General features: G+C 47.2%; 1 protein-coding gene across 12 annotated transcripts in view; it reads right to left on the bottom strand.

Moving 5' to 3' along the window:
• The window catches only part of ABLIM3 (actin binding LIM protein family member 3), a 171,023-nt gene that overhangs the window by 13,540 nt on the left and 139,313 nt on the right, over nucleotides 1-18,170 (bottom strand). For 8 of the 12 annotated variants that reach the window (XR_009557151.1, XR_009557153.1, XR_009557155.1 and 5 more), the window contains 9 exons: nucleotides 17,638-17,725; nucleotides 12,780-12,838; nucleotides 11,924-11,995; nucleotides 11,152-11,307; nucleotides 8,636-8,665; nucleotides 7,626-7,755; nucleotides 4,618-4,668; nucleotides 881-1,015; nucleotides 194-258 (listed from right to left, as the gene is read on the bottom strand). Coding sequence is in view for 1 of the 12 variants with exons in the window: in XM_060271707.1 (XP_060127690.1) it covers nucleotides 194-258; nucleotides 881-1,015; nucleotides 4,618-4,659; nucleotides 4,801-4,806; nucleotides 6,547-6,645; nucleotides 7,626-7,755; nucleotides 8,636-8,665; nucleotides 11,152-11,307; nucleotides 11,924-11,995; nucleotides 12,780-12,838; nucleotides 17,638-17,725 (882 nt within the window). In the remaining 11 variants the exon portion in view is untranslated. Of the gene's footprint in view, nucleotides 1-193; nucleotides 259-880; nucleotides 1,016-4,617; nucleotides 4,669-4,800; nucleotides 4,807-6,546; nucleotides 6,646-7,625; nucleotides 7,756-8,635; nucleotides 8,666-11,151; nucleotides 11,308-11,923; nucleotides 11,996-12,779; nucleotides 12,839-17,637; nucleotides 17,726-18,170 lie in introns of all 12 variants that reach the window. The other 4 variants (XM_060271707.1, XR_009557158.1, XR_009557159.1 and 1 more) reach the window with 4 other exon arrangements.

Raw genomic sequence — 18,170 nt, 5'->3', positions numbered from 1 at the left:
CGACAGAATGGAGCAGTATCTGAAGATAGTCCAAGTCCTCAGCAGCCTACCTCTTCTTATGAGGTTGTGAGCACAACAGCAGAGGCTGGCACAGTGCTGCTACCCAACCCAAAGTGGAAGAGAGCCTTTGGAAGTTGGGCTGGAGCAGCGTTCCTAAATGGGCAAAGGTGGATCAGTGAAGATGAGCACTCACCTTATGCATCCCTCGATCAAACCCATCTTCTTCTCCTCCTGATGAGAACCTCCGAACCCGTGGTGCTACGAGGAAGTGGCGGCAGGGCAGTCAGTTCAAAGAAATAACTTGCATGGCATCAGGTTAAGACAGTAGCCATGAATCTGGGGATTTTGCTAGGGTCGGGGCCAATGTTGGACGCAGTGGCGGAGCTTCATGCTCTGGCACCGGGGGGCAGGGGGCGGGGCGGAGAGCAGGTGGGGGCGGGGCACGCCACCTGCGGGGGTGGGGTGCCCAGCATGGGCGTGGGGGCAGCCGCACTGGCACCCTACCGGGATCGTGCTGCCGGGGGCGGTGCGCTTCCCCCGCACTCCTCTTCCTCCGCCAGTGGTTGGACATGCATTTCTGTAACCCAAAGGGACCTGTGCTACTTCTGGCATGGAGCTTGGGGCAGACAGTAGCATATTCTTTTCAGGCATTATAGCTGGGAGGGGCCAGAGCTTCCGGTTCATGCAAGGTGACCAGCCACAAAGCCAGAGAGGGCTCCTGTAACTTTAAGAGCTGTGCAGAAAAGGGAATTTCAGCTGGTGCAGCTTTCTGCCCACCTTGACATTCTAGACTGAGGATGGGGGAACCTCTAGATGCTGCTGGACTCAGCAAACACACACATTCCTGGAGCTTCCAGTGACCTGGTGTGGAGAACGTTACCTTTAGGTGAGCCTTGAAAGGTCCAGTATTCTGTTTCGGAGTGGTAATATGGATCCGGAGAGTAGGCTGGGCTATATTTGGAGCTGTGGGCTATATCCTCGCTGGTTTTGCTTTTTGTGGCTGCAGATAGGGTATCTGCAAAAGCAACAGAGAGCACGTGTGAAAGACTGGAAGGAAAAGGGGGAGCTCTTCAGAAGGGTCTGGCAGCAATGACACGCGAGGGCAGCAGAGGCATATGCATCGTCCCAGGACAGCTCCTACCTTATATAAAAGCAAGGGCTTTGTTTTTAAGGTGAGAGAGGAACAAGGGGGAAGGGAGCCATGCCTGCTCTGTGTACCCACTGCTCATTTCACCATAGCCCCTCGCTGGTACTGAAGCTGGTGCCGGGGTGGGTGGGTGAGTGGGAAGAGACATCAGGAGAGAGGCTTTGTGGAAGGGAAGCCATGGGTCCTCTCCCTCCATTGCTTTTGCACTTAAAAAAAATGCTTCAAGCATGATCAGAACAAACCCAGGTATAAATGAACGGTCCTGCTGCTATCATGCCTAATTCAAACTTTTCTTCCAAATCTCCAGATAGCAAACTTTTGTTTCTGAAACAGGGGCAAAAGGGCATAGTAGTAACTGGCTACCTCTCTACAGAGCTTGGGCAAATGCAGAGCAACAGAGCAATGCAATTCTGCTCTTTTCCACTTGCCAGTATTTTATTTATTTATATGTTTATATACCACCCTTTTTCTTCCAAGGAGCAAAGGGTGGTGTACCTGGCTCTCCTCCTCCCACCTACATTTCATCCTCACAACAACCCTGTGAGAGAGGTAGCACTTATCTTCGGCGAACAAACATGTGGCACCCTGATAATTGCACCCCATCCCAAGCTCCTACTGGTGCCAACACAAGTTTATACTAATATCAGCTTTCTTTAAAAATAAAACACACACACCTCCCCAACCCCCCACATATGATTTAATCCAGAATTAATCCAAAATAGCAATCCATCCTAATAAAGACCAGATCCCATAGGTTGGTTGGCCACTGCAACAACAAGGTGCTGAATTAGGTTACCCTTTGGCTTAATCTACCTGGGGTTTCCCACCTAGCAGTTTGAAAGCACGTCAAAGTGCAAGTAGATAAATAGGTACCACTCCGGCGGGAAGGTAAACGGCGTTTCCGTGCACTGCTCTGGTTCGCCAGAAGCGGCTTTGTCATGCTGGCCACATGACCTGGAAGCTGTACGCCAGCTCCCTCAGCCAATAACGCGAGATGAGCGTGCAACCCCAGAGTCGTCCGCGACTGGACTTAATGGTCAGGGGTACCTTTACCTTTCTTATGTTCTTATCACACATACACACACACACACACACACACACACACACACACTCACACACTTTTTTATTTATGTTTTAATTAACACGGAGCAAATCTCATTCCTGATTTGATACCCTCAAGAATAAATAAAGTGTGTTAAGGAGATAACTGGTTTTGAGCAATTTTGCTTCGCCCTTAAACGTGCGTTAGAACGACAAGCAAAACTTCAGACGGTGCGTACAAGAGGATTTTTATAGAGCACTTAGGGATAAGTAATCTGCATTACGTGATCATGCATTAAGTCCACAAATGTATTTTATACCATATATATATATATATATATATCCTCAGAGAAAGCTATTTATGTCCTAATAGAAGGGCAGATGTTTTAAAAAAGCTTTTAAATATACAAGGTTTGCTGGAGGAAATCAGAGGGCTTCTCAGGAGCAAGGCATGATGAGGTTGTTGGTACCAAGAAGAGGGACAAAGGGAGGTACTTACAATGCAGTGGGGTGCAGGCAGCCAGCAGGGCAGGGTGTTAGGCAGACAGCAGAAGGGGGAAAGGGGGAAGGAAAGAGAGGAGACACTCGGTTACCACATTCAAGGGGAAAGCCACAAGACCCTTCTAAAACAATAAAAGCAGATCGGTGAGTGCAGAGCAAGCCCCTCATCCTCCTCACTGATGGGACCTGACCAGCAGAGGGCGCTCCTCCATCTTCCATGGCTCCCAAGAGCTTTGACTCAGAAGAAGTCTGGAGGGACATTGTTTCTGTAGTTTCCCAGGCCCTGTGGGTGTAGAACATCTAGCCTCCAAGCTTGTAACATCCAGTCCCACACCTCCAAGTCATATTCCTGCTAGGATGCTTCATGGCCGTCTCATGTGTGAGGCTGGACATTTCCTCTCTAGCCTTCCTCACCTTGTACAGTCTCCTTATCCACTGACAGTATGGCCACCCACCCCGGGGCCAGGCATCAGACCTTGGCTTTATCTTCTGCTCTTCTCATTCACTCATTTGCCCCCATATTTAAGTTCATTGCAAAACCACATTGCTTCTCTATGACTTTGCAAAAAGACAGCTCTTCTTCCTTTCTGCCCTCTTAGCAAAACAAAACAAAAAAACCTACATTATGACCTGATCATCTCTCACTTTGACCTTTGGGCTTTGATTGTATCATGTCGGTCCCCTCCGGGAGCGTCTGGTATGGTGGTGTGGAGCTGCCCATTGAACACAAGCATCACTGTTGCTTTTCATGGTGGGGCAGGTCAGCGGCAAGGCTGGCATGGAGTGCAGCCAGCTCCTGTCGGTGTGCCTAGATGGCCCCAACCTCACCCCTGCCCTGATGCATCCTGGGAAGCAGCAGTGATGTCGGTGTCAAGGAGGCAACTCCATCATATTGCCCCACCATGCAAGCCACTCCTGTTCTCCTTAAGTCCATCCAGCAGTTAGCTGCTAATATCATTCACTTCCCTCACCATGACACTCTCCTTCTTAAATCCCTACATTGGCGTCCTGTGCATTTCTGGACCCCACACAAGCTTCTCATCCTTGCATTCAAAGCCTTCTCTGACCTTGACTCCTTCTTCACTTATATCCTGATGCCTTCTTGCCTGTGACTTTCAGTAGTCCAGTTACACCACTTCCCAAACGCCTCTTTCCCCTCAAACAACTCCACCCATTCTCCTTTGACCAGGGTACCACCTCTCTTCCTTCTAGCAGATCCCTCCTCAAAGGCCACCTTTTCTTATGAAGCCTCTGGGACAACTCCATGCCCAGCTATTACTAGGTCAAAGTGCATCATATTGCAACAAGCACACTTTCCTCTCCCTCCCACCCCTGCCTTCCATTTTCACCCTGGCCCTTGATGTCTCCCTTGGGTGGCACTTTAGATTGAAAGCCCCTTGTGGGAGGGACATGAAAAATTCCATGTGCGTGATTGGTGTAAATAATACTAATACTAATATGCATGATGGGTGTAATAAATAATTACAACTAGCCTCTAAAAGGCACCTAAACAACTGAACTAGCCCTATAGCCCGCTTGCTCCCTTTTGCCAGCAAGAGAGTAAGGATTGTCAGCTAAATAGTCCATTTCTACTTTGAGTTCCTTATGGCTGAGGAGACCCAGGCAGATTTTGACCTCAACGTTTTTATACTCCTACGACAACGTCTGAAGGTCCCTGGCCTAGAACCGCAATGTAAGTTCTGTTGCGGTTTCCTTTTCAGAAGTCAGAGATACTCAAACTTGTATCCCCCCCCTCTTTCCCCCATTGTGTCCAGGTGAGGCGCTTGGTAAATGTCAACTTGGTATATAACTTTTGCAAAGCTCGCAGAGTCACTCCACACTCAATGTGCAGCACTGTCGCCAAAGCAGAACTGGACTTGGTTATTATGTGTATCCAAATATGTGTCAAAGCCATGCCCAAACTGTACCGTGTCTTTTATAGATGGGGGGTTTCCGGTAGATGTTACTCTCTGCAGCAGCTGGAGGCAAAAAGAAAGATAATAAAGGAAAGAAAGAGACAGAGAAGGAGAGTAGGAGCCAGTGCGCGAATGTTTCAGAATCACAAGAGCTGCCACAATTTGTGGGTATAAGGTCCCCACCCACAAACAAACCGCCTGCTTACTCCACATTCAGTGTTTTTCTCCTCACAGCCTTCTTTTAAGCAGCTGCAAGGCTGAGATAGGTTGGGAGCTGGTTTGATGGGGGAAGAAGGAATCCATCCTGCTTGGGGTGATGTGTGCTACAGACAGCCATACGACAGAGAATGCGTCCATGAGATCATGCTGGGAGCATGCTCACCATTAAAAGCATGCAGGGTCAGGCAGACATTTCTCCTTCTGGCACAGTGGATGGCTTGCCTTCGTTCAGGGGAAGGGAAGTCCTAATTTGGGCGGTGCTCATGGCCACGTCTTCTCGTCTGCCAGTGGCACCAGATGATCTGTTGAGTCGATTCCTTAGAGACAGGGCTGTAACCCTCATCCCACCGTTGCCCAAGAGCAAAACATGTCTGCCAGGGTCTCTTAAAATGAGAGAGCGAGAGAAGCAAAGCAAGCTGGGGACAGGAGCTACCCTACCAGCACAAAGGCTTACTGATGGGCTGGGCAAAGGGCCATCCATAAAAGACGTCAGCCAAATCTCCTGGGGCGCTCGTCGTTTCTGATGGTGGTAATGACAGAAAGGAAATGTGACAGGGAAAATTCCAGAACTTCCAGGCTGTTCTAGGTGAAATGGAGCCTTTCCCCCCCAATAGCCAAGGCAATCAAGGCCATAAGCCGTGTGACTCCAGGTCTACTTCATCCTTCCTTTCTTGCACTGTGAGTTCAAGGGCCCCTCATGAAAATCCGCAAGTGTCTCCTCCCTCTCTGCTAACATGGGCATTGCCGGGATCAGCTGCCAAGTAAAATCTGGATTTTGACACACAGTTAATTGAGGGGAAGAAAAAATAAAACAAGCCACCAGGCATGGATTCTGTCACTTGTTTTCATCCACCAGGAATCCTGCTCCTAACACTTTCATCCTAAGGCCCCTGAGTTTCTTTTCTTGGCTTGTTTGAATGAATGACTTGAGATCAAAATCTTGGAAATGGCTTCAGGGAGGAGGGCGTGTGCATGTCAAAAAGGCACCCTGGTTTGACTTGCCCTAGTTCAATCTAGGCCGAGGGCTCCCACTGCTGCCAGGTGTTTGGACAGGTGTCGACCTCACGTGCTTGGAGTGAACTAATGATTCTAGATTCCCTTTGCAAGCAAAGCTGATGACAGGCTGCGCTGTCGGGCAGGTGGGGAGGGCACACGTGTAGCTACTTGTGTACTGAAAAGGGGCAGATGTTGCCCTCCTTCCCACCCTCCCTGCAGGAGGGGCGTGGCAGTGGCCCTTACCTGGTGGCCCCCGGAGTCTCTGCTGGAGGGGAGCAGCCATCTGGCAAGCCCAGTTAAATCTGGGGGAAGGGTGCAGCGGGCCCTGAGGGGAGCAGGAGGAGTATAAGATAAATTATCTGTCAAGGATGGATGCAGAAGAGCTCCTAGCTGACAGACAAGCTCTGCCTTGAGGGAAGAGAACGGAACGAGGGGAACAGGAGGACCTCTTCTTTGCAGAGATGGGAGAAGCTGCATGGGGAGGGTGAAAACAAACTTTGGGGGAGGTGGGGATTGAGGCTGCAGGTCTTGTTTATGGATGGCCTCTGACATGCGGATGTCTCTTGCTGTTGCTAGCTGACTCTAGGCTGGCAGTAGCACTACTCATGCAGTATGCACACTTGGTGCATGCATGCGTGCGTGCGTGCATGCATGCAAAAATAAAACCAAAACCAAAAAAAGATACAGCGCTCCTTCACAGGCTGGCCAGAGGCCTCCAGAGCCTACCTGGAATGTGGAAATGCTTAGGAGCTTGGTATGAGGTTGGTGTAGAAGACCTCACATCTAACTGGCTATAGTAGGGGGAGCTGCGCCCGCTCTCTGTTCCTTGAAAGAGCAGATTGGAGGGAGCAGCGGAGAAAGAAAGAAAAAGAGAGAGACAGAGAGAGAGAGAGGCAGAGGAGAATTGGTGTTAGAAGCAGCCATGTTAGAAGAGTAGCAAGCCACCTGTGAACCAATGATGGGGATGCATGAATGATGGAGAGGTGGGGTGGGGGGTGGTCATGAAGACTCCTACACGTCACGGTGAGGGGAGGGGTGCTGGGTCCACCAATGAAGAGGAGCCAGAGGAAAATCCCACAGGTGCATGACATCAGTGGCAGTTCTAAACCTATTCCAGGAGTACCCAAAATTCCATGCCAGGATTTACCCGGCAGCGCTAGCTGGTGCCAGAGGTGCAGGCGCAGTGACGGTTGTACAACTTAATTCATTTTGGCAGAGGCTGAGGTTCTGGTGGGTGGGTGAATATGCTACAGGAGGCCCAGAATAAGCCAGTTCTGCTAGACATGCTTTTCTCTCTGTTTTTCCCTTCCCTGCTCTGCTCTTTTTCCTAAGTGCAACATGTCAAAACCCAGTGCCAGTTGTGTTCATGATGAAGAACTCCTTAGCACCTCTGTCCGTGTGCCTATGAATCCCGGCGCATCCGTTGCTTCCCACATCACCTGCTCCTTTCCGTTTCACCACTAGCGCAGGACCTTGAAGTTTTGAAGTCGCCACAGAAAAAGGAGAGGGGCATATGCACCAGTGGAGTGTGAAGTCCCAGTAATCAGCCCATCTCTACCCTGAGGACAGACAGTAGCAAAGTTTGCTAGGTGTCCATAAACGTTCCTCCGTAACAGAGGAAACTGGCCAAGGGGGTGTGTCCTCTTTACCCTTCTCCCCACCACCACTGAGACGTGAGGCTTCGCAGTGCAAGCTCTTCTGGGAATGGGAATATGTTCCGGCACTGAATGTGCCTTGGAGAGAGGCGCATATGTCCTGATGATGCCACAGTGCTGGTTTCTGCTTCGCATGTGTACTCCCCTTACCTGAGCGATAATAATGGTGCGGTGAGCGTGGGATGGTGGGGGACATGCCTTGGCGGCTGTAGGTGGGGGAGTCGATGTAGCCGGGGCTGGAGGCTCGCCTCTGTCGGATGTCCATGCTTTCATAAATATCCTGGGAAAGGGAAAGAGCAGTGATGGAAAAAGACTCAGCCTTTAGGGAGGTGCAAGCGCACGAGACTCCTGGCTAGTGATGTGGGTTTTCTGGAAAATATGGAATTGGAAGTATTCCAGAAATGTTTTCCTATGCAAATACACAGGATAATTTGCCTCGGAATATTTCCAGTTTGCATTGAGGGACGGGGGGGTTCTGATGCCCTAGAGCAGTGATGGCCAAACTTTGCCCTCCAGCTGTTTTGGGACTACAATTCCCATCATCCCTGACCACTGGCCCTGTTATCTAGGGATGATGGGAGTTGTAGTCCTAAAACAGCTGATCTATTTGAATGTTTATTTTACTTGTATTTAAAAAAACTTTGAAACTTCACTGGTATTTGCAGTTGGCATCCCTTCACTGTTGTTAAATGAACTTATGGACATTTTCCATGGAAAAATAAAGCATTAGGAAAAGTTTCTGTCTCTCATCACTGCCCATGGTGCAAATCCTAGCCCTCTACTTTTGATTTAATTTTGTTCAGGGCAGACTGTTCTCTTTCCAGTCAAGGGCAGTGTGTGTATGTGGGTGGGTGAATAAGAGAGAGAGAGAGAGAGAGAGAGAGAGAGAGAGAGAGAGAGAGAGAGAGAGAGAGAGAGAGAGAGAGAGAGAGAGAGAGAGAGAGATCACAAAGACAGTTTGCTTTACCCTGAGCATTCCTAATTTAACATTGTCATGGGGGACGGTCACCTTCCAGTGTCTAACCACAAAGCTTAGTAGCGATGCAGTTCGACCCTTCAGTACTCAGCCAAGGGGCTTTCATGGTCCAGCTGTCAGCAGACAGTTCCTCAGCTCAATGCCACTTGGGCCCTTATATTAGTCTTGTGTGCCGTATGATTACCTGAGAATACGGAGAGAGTGTTCCAAGGGACTAGAAATGACAGGAGACCAGAGACAAGCCACGAGGGAGTGAAGAGCAAGGAAAGAAAGAGAGTGGGGGAAAAATGATTACAAGCTGACATGACTGCTCAAGGCCACAACACAGTTCATCTTCCTGCAAGTTACTGTCCACTTAGCAAGACCTACAACCTTATTAGAGCTGTCAGGGGATAGAGAAAACCTGGGAGGGAGACTCTGAAGTTAACACAAAGGAGGAGCAAACATGTGTGCGTGTGCATGCAGCAGAGTCCAATACTTCTCTTCCCCTCAAATATATGTATGCTCAGGAGTCCTCACTGGAATTCCCCATCTTTCAATGAACAGCCCACCCTAAGCTCCAGCCTTTTCGCTTCTTGCCTCCACATTTAGCAGTCATTTTTTAAAGCTCTACATGTGAACAAACATGGGTTTAATATACAGTAGAACGTAAGATGGCACACCCAACACTACGGATATCATATTAAGCTCCGAAGGATCCTGCTTTCACTACTGTAGGGGATCAGCGCATATCATAAAGGATGAGTCTAGCATGGCAGAAGCCATCAGTATGACACATCAATCTGAGCACCACAAATTCCATGTATCAGACTTAGGCCTGATCATTCAAACATGATAAAGATGCAGCCCTTTAGCAATTCCACGCCACCCTCATTCCTTTCTTCCTTTTTTCTCAGGGAAAATGAATGTCTGCAGTGGTTCTGACCCACCCTGCAGGCTCATCTTGAACTGCTGCTTCTCCTCCACAAAATACAAAGTGCTTTTAGCACATATTCACAAGAGGAATGCTTGTGAAAGCAAGAGCGAAGATATGAGGTACCATTCCTTTTTTGAAAGCTCACTCCTAAGGCTTTCCAACTGTGGCAAACGAATCAACACTCCCGACCCGGCCTGGCTGCAGTGCACTCATCAATATAGGATCAAGAATAGCACAGTTCAGGGGCAAGGAAGAGGCGCCACTCTTCAGGAAATCTGCACCTGCAGGCACACCATCTCTGAGCACTGCAAAGTGAGGCATCCGTGAACAAGGGGAGAATGTGCACGCTATACCTTTAAAGCACATTTCCGTCCTCAAAGTATTCTGTGTGCTGGAGTTTGTTGAGGATTGCTGGAGAAAACTGTGGGCTCATCCATGCATCCGCTTGTCCCGCTGCTTTCTCCCTGCAAAAATCTGCTCTTTACCACTGAATCAGAGCAAATGTTGATCGGGTTTTGCACAGATTGACATTTGCTCCAATTCAGCAGTAAAGAGCAGGTTTTCCTGGGGAAAGCAGTGGGGCAAGCAAAAAATATCGCCCAGACCTGTGCCTAGGAAGAATGGGACAAGCAGAAAACCTATTGGATCCATGGTTTGTAGGCATGGGACAAGCAAAGTGTGGACAAGCCCTATGTGTGGTACAAACTATAGTACCTAGAATTCTCTTTTACATATTTCCCCCACAAAATTGTGCATTTTATCCTTTCTCATTTTTGTATGTATCTTATTCTAAAATGCACAATTTTGTTCACATTTTATTATAAAATATGCATTTATGCCTGCATTATGGCACTTTTTTAAAAAACAAACAAACTAGGAACTGTATCAGAAAATTTAGAGAATCAAAAAATCTGTAGTGAACTGCATAACAATCCGCTTATCAACCTGGTTGATTTAAACACAAGAGCTGAACGACATCAGTGAGCACCCCATCCTTCTGCACATCTGAAAAGAAAGCCCTGGCATATACATTTGCCTCGTTTTCTGCTTCAAGGCTATTGTGATCCCTATGCTTTTCCACTCTTCAGTGAGGTTTGGACATATTAAGACAGAACTGAAGGGAGCTCCTTGGAAGTGTTTGACACTGAGGGATAAGCCATAGGAATTATTCCTTAAATATCTCTGTACTTCTCACACTACATTTAAGTACATGAATCTCCATCATTTACCCCTGAGTAGACCACAGAGACTATGGGTGATAATCAACTAAGTTTTACTCAGAGGAGGCTCACTAAAATTAATTAATATAACTAAGTTAGGGCCATTAATTTCAGTGGGTCTACTCTGAGAAAAACCTAGTTGACCACCCCCACCCCCAACTGGAAGGTGTGCTTTCCCCATCTATATCCCTGTAGCAAAGGATGGAACCAGCATACTCAGAACAGGCCTTACACGGACATTTTCTTCTCTATTCAGAAGGTGGCTACTTAGCAATAACAAATTTGGATTTTGCTTTCGGTAAGTGTAAGAGAAATGTATCGTGACTCTCAAACAACTCAATCAAAATGAATAGGGTTACAGCAGGGTTGGGGAACATGGAAGTCCAGCATCTGGAGGGCTACGAGTCCCAGCAGCCCCAGCCAGCATGGATGATGGGACTTGTATTCCAACAACATCTGAAGGTTCCCCATTCCTGATCCACAGCTATAGTTTATAGAAAAGTCTTTCTACCGCAGACCTTGCTGTCTCCCTACATCCCAGGTGAAATGGCTGAGAAGCTGTACCTCCCCATAGCTATATCTCTCCAGCGTCTCGTCCGAGGTGTATCTGTGATAGGGCTCATAGGAAATGAGGTCAGGGCGCTGCACCTCGTAGATGGCTTTAATCTTGGGAAGAGCGGCCAGGTCTTTGTAATTAAGGATCTCATTATCCACTTTAGCCTAAGGAAAGGGAGAGACAGAGACAGAGAGGCGAACACAGAGAGAAAGGTAAAGAAAAGGGAACTGGGGGGTGCAAGGGTAAGAAGGGGCAAATTGGAATAAACAGGTTGAAGGCATCATCAGAACAAATGGAGCCAGATTGTTACCAGAGGTGAGAAATGGGAAGGATTGAACCTTGGATGAGGTGACAGGGGTTATCCTAGGTAGATGAGGCAACAGTGGGAAAGGAGAATGCAGGCCAGGATTGAAATCAGTGCCATGAATTGCCTTGGCTAAATACATCTGAACCCTTTGAGTCAGATGATGCTCAAAGAAGCCATCAGGGCCCTTTGGCAGTAAGGCATTCAAGGACCCAGTGTAGACATCTTGGGCCGAAACTGCCAAATGTTTGCCTTTGTTCCCAGTCCATGAAAATCCATTTCTCAATGGCTACGTGGGTGCATTGGATGATCACTTCTTTTCAACCTTCCTGGGATCGCGTAAGGGCATGTCTTCCCAAGCTTCACCTGTAGGAGCTGCAATGCCCAGTCCTCTAGCAACTGCAATGCCCAGTCCTGCTTCAGCCACAGAATTGTAGCAACTGCATGGCCTGCTTCAGCCACAGAATTGTACTTACACAGATGACTCTGTTGGGGGAACCAATGCTTGAGCCAGGTGGGGAGATGGATGTTTCTGAAGTTCTTCTGTGCTGTGTAGACAGAAAAGGACGGAATACGTTGCAAATTAAGCCAGGCTTCCTTCCAAAACCTGGTCTCCTCAAGATGTTACTGGGCTACAACTCCCATCATCCCTGACCACTGGCCATGCTGACAGGGGATGATGGAAGTTGGAGTCCAACAACATCTGGAAGACCTCATGTTGGAGAAGGCTGAATTAAACCTTCCTCCTCTCTTGCTAATCAGTCACACTGAAAGACACAGTTCAGCCATCTGTAACCTCAGTGAGTTGTCCATCTTTAGTAAAGGCAAATTGGTAATCTACCTGCCTATATTCCTTCTGCTTAAAAAGCCTTAATTTCTGTAATTTTGCTGCACTTTGACTACAGTTTGCAGGAGGGAAGAAGATGTTGTCTGTGATTATGTTTTCTTTAATAGTACATGAGAGATGCAGGGTAGATGTAGGCAGTGTAACAGCTGTGTACAATATGAAGTGGTTCAAGAGTATGAAGAGAGGAGAAACAAGAAATAAGTCCACAGTTGCAGTCTGTACTCCTTGGTTAAAGCTTCAAAGCTTCAAAGCCTGTAATCTTAGTTCAAGTGTATATATCCCTGTAAAATCAAAGCCTTTGGATGCTAAATTTAAGGCTTCCTCTCCTTCTGCAATTGCTTTGTAGAAGGGCTATGACTTTCAAAGCAAGTAAATAAATTAACTGGCTATCTTCCAGCCTCTAATAATATATTTCCACTCGAGGAACTCCCCCAGCCAGTTGTTGCCAAAGTTCTCCTTCCCGTCCATTCCCAGCTCCATCTTACCTTTAACTTTTTTTCTGCTCGTGCTGCTTGTTTGCAGATAGGATGCCACACTTCTGACCCTGGAACAGAGCAGAAGGTCAGGACTACAGTGCCGTCCAGCTGTGATTCTGATTTACATAACATTACCCAGGCTCATCAAAACAATACTCCTGAAAACTTCATTGCTCATTGCTCCTGGCCTGGCATTGCGTGGCAATAGTACGACCCTAACTGTTTCCTCTTGCTGCAAGGTGGTCTGTTCATTTTGCCCATCTGGTTCCTATTATTGAGGTCCTAGATCTCTTTATACCAAAAATTCCACTTGAACATTTTCAGCGGCAAGCTTCTTGGCACATCCAGAATTTGTATCACCCTTCTTTCAACACTGATTAGAACTTGGATAGTTTTTGCTTGGAACTAAGAGGATTGTAGCAAATTCATTTCACTCATTGTGCAAATTGACAGCAGATTTCTACTAGGAAAAGGCAAGGGTTGTGCCCATTTCTGTGATCACATGTGTGGCACATTCCAACTTTGTAGCACTGAAAGCAACCAAGAGGCCGTCTAGTCCAACACTCTGCCACAAGGCAAGGCCATCCAATCCCAATCCTGCAACCTGTGCAATTCCCACCCTGGGTTGCAATGAGCAAAGGACAGGTACAACTGCAATAAAATGCCTTGAGAGCAAAAAGTTTGACTAAGTCAAACAAGAGCACAAAAATGTTATATCCGCATTAAGGGAATACAAGTAGTTCCTCCTACTGTATGGTGGTTATATGTAAGACAAAGGGTTGGAAACTCAGTTACCAAACTGGGTATTGGGTCCTGGGTGCCAGTACAGAAGGAAATGGAGATCAGCAAGGTTCTGTGCAAATCCACCCTTGTAAAGAGTGTTCTGGAGTGGGTTGCTCTACAGAACGGAGTTGACTGAGAGGGGGAAGGCCCAGCAGCATCAGAAGAACCCAGCAGTCTGTTTACTGAACCCAGAAGGCAAGGCCTTTCCTGTCTAGCTGGCAATCTCCTTTTGAGGAGAGAATCCTTGCCCTGGCTTCTTCTCCTCACCTAGCAACATAACTGGCACCACTGTCTGTGGCAGGTTGTATCAGAAGGTTGCAGCAACAGGCAGCACTAAAGCAATGCTAAGAGAGAAAGCAGTGGATCAAATACATCAAACAGACAAGATATTCTTCAGGGTTCCCTAAGAATCTAGGGCTAGTTCTGAATAAGGCAGTCCAGAAAATACAATGCAAGACAATTCAATAAAACCACCTTGGGTGTTTGGGCAGAAAGGCAGCACATCAATATATTAAATACGTAACATCAATCCTCAGTTGGATATGGGTGGCCACTTTAGAGTGAAATTCGGATCCCCTTCCCCTCACTCATCTGCATCCCTATAGCAGGGAGGAAAGAGACATGCTTTCAGACTTAGCAGTGACGCTGCATGCCATTGATTTTTATTGACTTTCTTAAGATCCTTTCACCTTAATGGTGTGGTCAAAGGAGCAAACTATCAGCTGGTGCTGAAAAGGAGGATGCTAGGAAGAGACACAACACTTATACTGTAATATGATTCCACATGTTTCAAATCTGTGGCTGTATCATCCTCCCATGGACATTTTACTGTTGACTTAGGTCTCAAAGCTGACTAGTCCTGGCTGCTGGTAAAGGTCAGGATAAGATTACAGCTGTTGTTGTTATTCTTGCATGCTATCTACCCGGCAATTCATAGACATCGTCCATCATCCAACCTGCCAGATGGATACCTGGGAAATGTATAACACTGCCATAGGCTCAAAGCGAAATCAGAATGGGTAGTCCTTGCAGACAGCAAAACAATACCATCATAATGGAGTCCAGCAGAAAAGTGAGCTCCTGTTTTACTAGCTTGATAAGATTTGTGTTCAGGACTTGAAAAGATTAACTCCCTCCTCACCCCAGTTTTTTTTCTTTTTCTTTTGCTGTACAGCTGATTATTATTGAGTGAGGGAATAAGAGAAGTCAAAGCAGTAGACCTTGTTCTTGTAGCAGCTTTAGAAGCTCCTATGGGTGATGGGGGAAATCACATGTCAATACCTTTCTAGGAGTTGCATGCAGACCAAATCATCAAACTGGTTTGGTCTTCATCCTGGTCTGCAATCCAGGAAGACCAGAGATCAGCATGTACTGGGGATCAGTGCAAGGAAGAATGCAGGGTTTGGCTACATCAGAGCTACTGGTTTGTCCAGTGGGCAAATTACAACTTACTAGCTTTCCCCAAAGAAAACATTAACTTGCCCCCCCATTCCCCCCACCTGTTGCAACATTATTTTTGTGAAGATGCAAATGCACACATAGGTTTCAGGATGTTTAGAAATATAATGCTACATCCTCTCCACTTCTCAAGCAACGAGAAGCTTCAAGGGTGCAGTACTTAACTGGGTTTGGTTTCCTTTGGAAGGAAGTTCCTGGAGGCTTCTTAAGAGTTTTGCAATAATTGTATTTATTTGCAAAAATACAGGCTGGTCACAGGTGGAGACTCAGCTCAAACACTCCAAAGGACAGCCAAAGTCTACTACTCCCACATCAGATCTCCAGAAATGAAGCCAGGAGCCTAAGGTGCTCCTAGAACCCAAAGTCAGCCCTTTCTCCCTCTCCCTCTCCCTCTCCCCCCCTCTCTCTCCCTCCCTCTCTCCCTCTCCCTCTCTCTCTCTCCCCCTCCCTCTCTCCCTTGCTCAAAATGCAGTTTCTCTTCACATACAGGCACCTCAGGAGCTTTCAGGCTGTTGCAATTTTGCAGGTGGGATTCAAATGCATGCCAGTAAATTCAGGTCACACAATTAAGTGGATTTGAAGCTTCTTGCCCAACAAACCCTCTTCTCCCCCAACATCAGACTTTTTGCAGTAGGGGAAATAACAGAGAACCACACTGGAAAGTGTAGGATAACAACTGCTTAATACAATGCCATTTAACCAGTGGTGTGTGGCCAGTGGACTAGGGGGACCAGGCTAGTCCCCTAAATGTTCCTGGTAAATTAGAGTGTCAAAGTATTAAAGCGTGGTGCCTCCTTCCCAAAGCCCAGGAAGCTTCTGCCCGGCTTAGGGAGGGAGGCATGATGCTCACACGCATGGCATCGGGACACTGGGGCATCACACATGTGATGTTGGCATCCCACCCGATCGTCCTCGTAAGCTGGTGCCTCTGGTCCTAACTGTTCCCCTTTCTGCAAACAAATCAGAATGCTCAATAAACAGTCATCAAACAAACTTTTGTGCAAATCAGTTAGGATGAATGCTCAATAAACAAGTCACCTTTGGAAGTAACTGTAGATTATAGCATCCTTAGATAAAGTGGAAGAAAGGAGAAATGTCTTTTTTTCTAGGTATTTCTAAGAAGAACCAGGCAATCTTCCTAACAAAGGGAAGTTCCTTGTCAGCTCTGCCACCTCGGCCAATTAAGGCAGTCTCCAGCAACTAACTTGCCCAACTCCTCAGCCTACAACATGGGAAAGAGAACACCTTCTACTTCCCAAGACATGTTTCTATAAATCAGACTTGCTCTGAACAGCCATTTAATGTGATAAGTAGACATTTATCATCCTTCCTTTATTATACTGGAAATGTATCCTAAGACAGAGGTGCGCATAAAGCTGCTAATAGCAAACATGGGAAGATGCCTTATACTGAGTCAGACCATTGGTCCATCCAGCCTAGGACCATCTACGCTGTCTGGGATTTCAGGCAGGGAGTCTTTCCCAGCTCTACCTGGAGATGGCAGGGATCAAACTTGTGACCTTCTGCATTGAAAACAGCTGCTCTACCACAGCCCTTTCCCTGAAGTGACGGAAATAATGTAAATAGAGAAGTCTGCTTAAGAAGAAGGTGTGGGGAAAGGAGGTAGAAGAGGAGGAATTCGGGGACAGAAATGAAGTTGGGAATGAAATCTTGGCTGATTTAGCCCCATGCGGGGGAGATACGCTCAGATAGAATTGGAGAATTGGAGCCAATCCTGATCTTCTCATGGCCATTTAACTCATCCCCTCCCAGCCACAGAATGAATAATTATTTTCCACAGGCAGAATCCCACCCACCCTCCCGTCTACCCTGTATCTACCCTGTTCCTGTCTCTTGGCACAACATTTTTGAGGGCCGTGGTCACCATAGCAACAGGATCCTCTCCTGGGCTGGAGGATCAGGCAATGATGGCCAGGTGCAATGCATGGAGGAGTTGCCCTTTCTCCACTCCCCCATCATAGTGGCAGCATTTCTGGCTGATGGGCCAATGTGACACTAATGGCACTTCAGCTCCCCCACAATGAAGCAACCATCAATTGCCACCCAACATAGACAACAGCCCCTCCCTATTCCAGCAGTGCGAGGGTGGGAAGCAGCCAACCCTGCAATTAACACAGACAGACACAGGGTAATTAGTGACTCGGGGTGACGAGCACCTAAAGGTTGTCTAAGGGACAAACACTCCCCCCACCAAAGCTGAAAATAGATCCATAAGGGGAAAGACACCCTAAGCTCACATTGAGACCCAGTAATTATTTCTCTCTTCCTCTTGCAAGGGCACGTATCACCACCACCACTTCTCAAGTGATTTGAACTTGTTGCAAGCAGGAAATGCAAATAAGTTGGCCTCGGGGCTTCATCATGTGGCCTCTCAACACGGGTCTCCGTGAAACAGGATTGATTAACATGAAATCTCTGCATCTCGCAATGCATCGTAAAGATTAAGAAAATGTGGAGTGCCCAGCACTCAAGCAACATTCATGACACCCTTAAGGAATTTTAGAACCTCTGAGTTTTGAATACCAAGGTTGTGTATGAGGCTGGGAGAGAAGTAGACAGTCCACTCCAGAGTGAGACCTTTCGCCCCAGAAGCTGGTGTTCCTACCTGTGAGGTACATCTCTTCCCCTTCTGTGAACATCTGGTGACAACGCACACATCTGGCACAAGTGGGGTGATAATGCTTCCCTCCTGCCTAAACAAATGAGAGAAAAGAAGATAATCAGGCAAGCAGGTCTAGTCAACTTACGTTTCGACAGCACTCTTGTAAGAATTATTTTATTTGTTTATTATATCTCTTAACTTGACTTTTGCCTAACATCCCCCTGCATCACCACAACACATCCAAATGTGGTTTACGGAAAGAATAAAGCAGCCATCACCAACAACATAAAATATCATCACTAAAACAATTCTGAAGTTGGGTGGAACAAATAAAAGAAGAAGATTTAAATTGCTTCCTTAAAGCTATCAAGGAAGGCACCCTGCGGCTAGATTAGGTGTTATGTACTGAGCTGAATCCTAGAACAATAGGATTCAGAATCAGCGGGAGCTACCCAATCCAACTCCAGGTGGAAGTGAATCCGCAACCTGATTGGCCTGCTGGAGCAGCCAATCAGGCGGCTGGCAGAAGTGAATCT

This window comes from Zootoca vivipara, chromosome 2 (genome assembly GCF_963506605.1).
Source record: "Zootoca vivipara chromosome 2, rZooViv1.1, whole genome shotgun sequence".
Taxonomy (NCBI): domain Eukaryota; kingdom Metazoa; phylum Chordata; class Lepidosauria; order Squamata; family Lacertidae; genus Zootoca; species Zootoca vivipara.
The sequence above is the reverse complement of the archived record's forward strand: the minus strand, read 5'-3'. Positions and strand labels throughout refer to the sequence as shown.